Source organism: Penaeus monodon, chromosome 33 (genome assembly GCF_015228065.2).
Source record: "Penaeus monodon isolate SGIC_2016 chromosome 33, NSTDA_Pmon_1, whole genome shotgun sequence".
Lineage (NCBI taxonomy): Eukaryota > Metazoa > Arthropoda > Malacostraca > Decapoda > Penaeidae > Penaeus > Penaeus monodon.
The window spans coordinates 16,928,214-16,928,885 of record NC_051418.1 but is presented as its reverse complement, the minus strand read 5'-3'; the positions used below and the strand labels follow the sequence as shown (position 1 = coordinate 16,928,885).

General features: G+C 52.7%; 1 protein-coding gene across 1 annotated transcript in view; it reads right to left on the bottom strand.

Annotated features, from left to right (window-relative positions):
• Positions 1 to 672, bottom strand: part of LOC119594104 (putative inorganic phosphate cotransporter) — a 9,175-nt gene that overhangs the window by 7,973 nt on the left and 530 nt on the right. Inside the window, 2 exon segments of the mRNA XM_037943161.1 lie at positions 5 to 215; positions 361 to 575. Coding sequence (XP_037799089.1) covers positions 5 to 215; positions 361 to 575 — 426 coding nt within the window.

Sequence of the window (672 nt, the reverse complement as noted above, 5' to 3'; positions counted from 1 at the left end):
ATTCGCAGGACGACGAGGACCTCCATGGCCCACCTGGCGCAGAAGGGAGTGATGAAGGTCAGCAAGGCGCTGATCGAGATGCCCAGCCCATACACCAGACGCCCCCCAAGGTACTCCGCCGCCCGGCCGCCCAGGAAGTTGCTGCTGGCGTAGCCGTAGAAGAAGGAGCCAAGGATCAGCCCCTGCTTTCGCTCGTCCCAGTCGAACTCGCCCTCCTGGGGGAGACGCGCAGTTTCGTCGTCAGTTATAAATGTTCTTAGTGACAGATTACTTCAATTTGTTCTTATCGTTTTCTACTTTTTCTGGTTCTTTTGTCTCTTTCTTTTTGCAGGACCTTTACAATGAACATATTCTACTTGCCAGTCCTAGTCTGGGTGATATGTCAAAGTCTTCTGGTATTGGACACACATCGCCATCTTGCGCGGAAGTGTTGGCAGCCGCGGTGTGGTTGGGTGCCCTGAACCCCACCATGGCGACGATGGCCATGGAGAGGCTGGTGCGAATGGTGTACGCTGTCGCTGTGCCCAGGAACCCCATGAGACAGAGGGTGTGACGGCAGCCCCACCATTCCAGATCTCGAGGAAGATACTCGCACGTTGAAAATATTCGCTTGTTACGGTTTACTTAGATTAGATTGTGGATCATTGTATATGCATACAGTAATACAGTTCA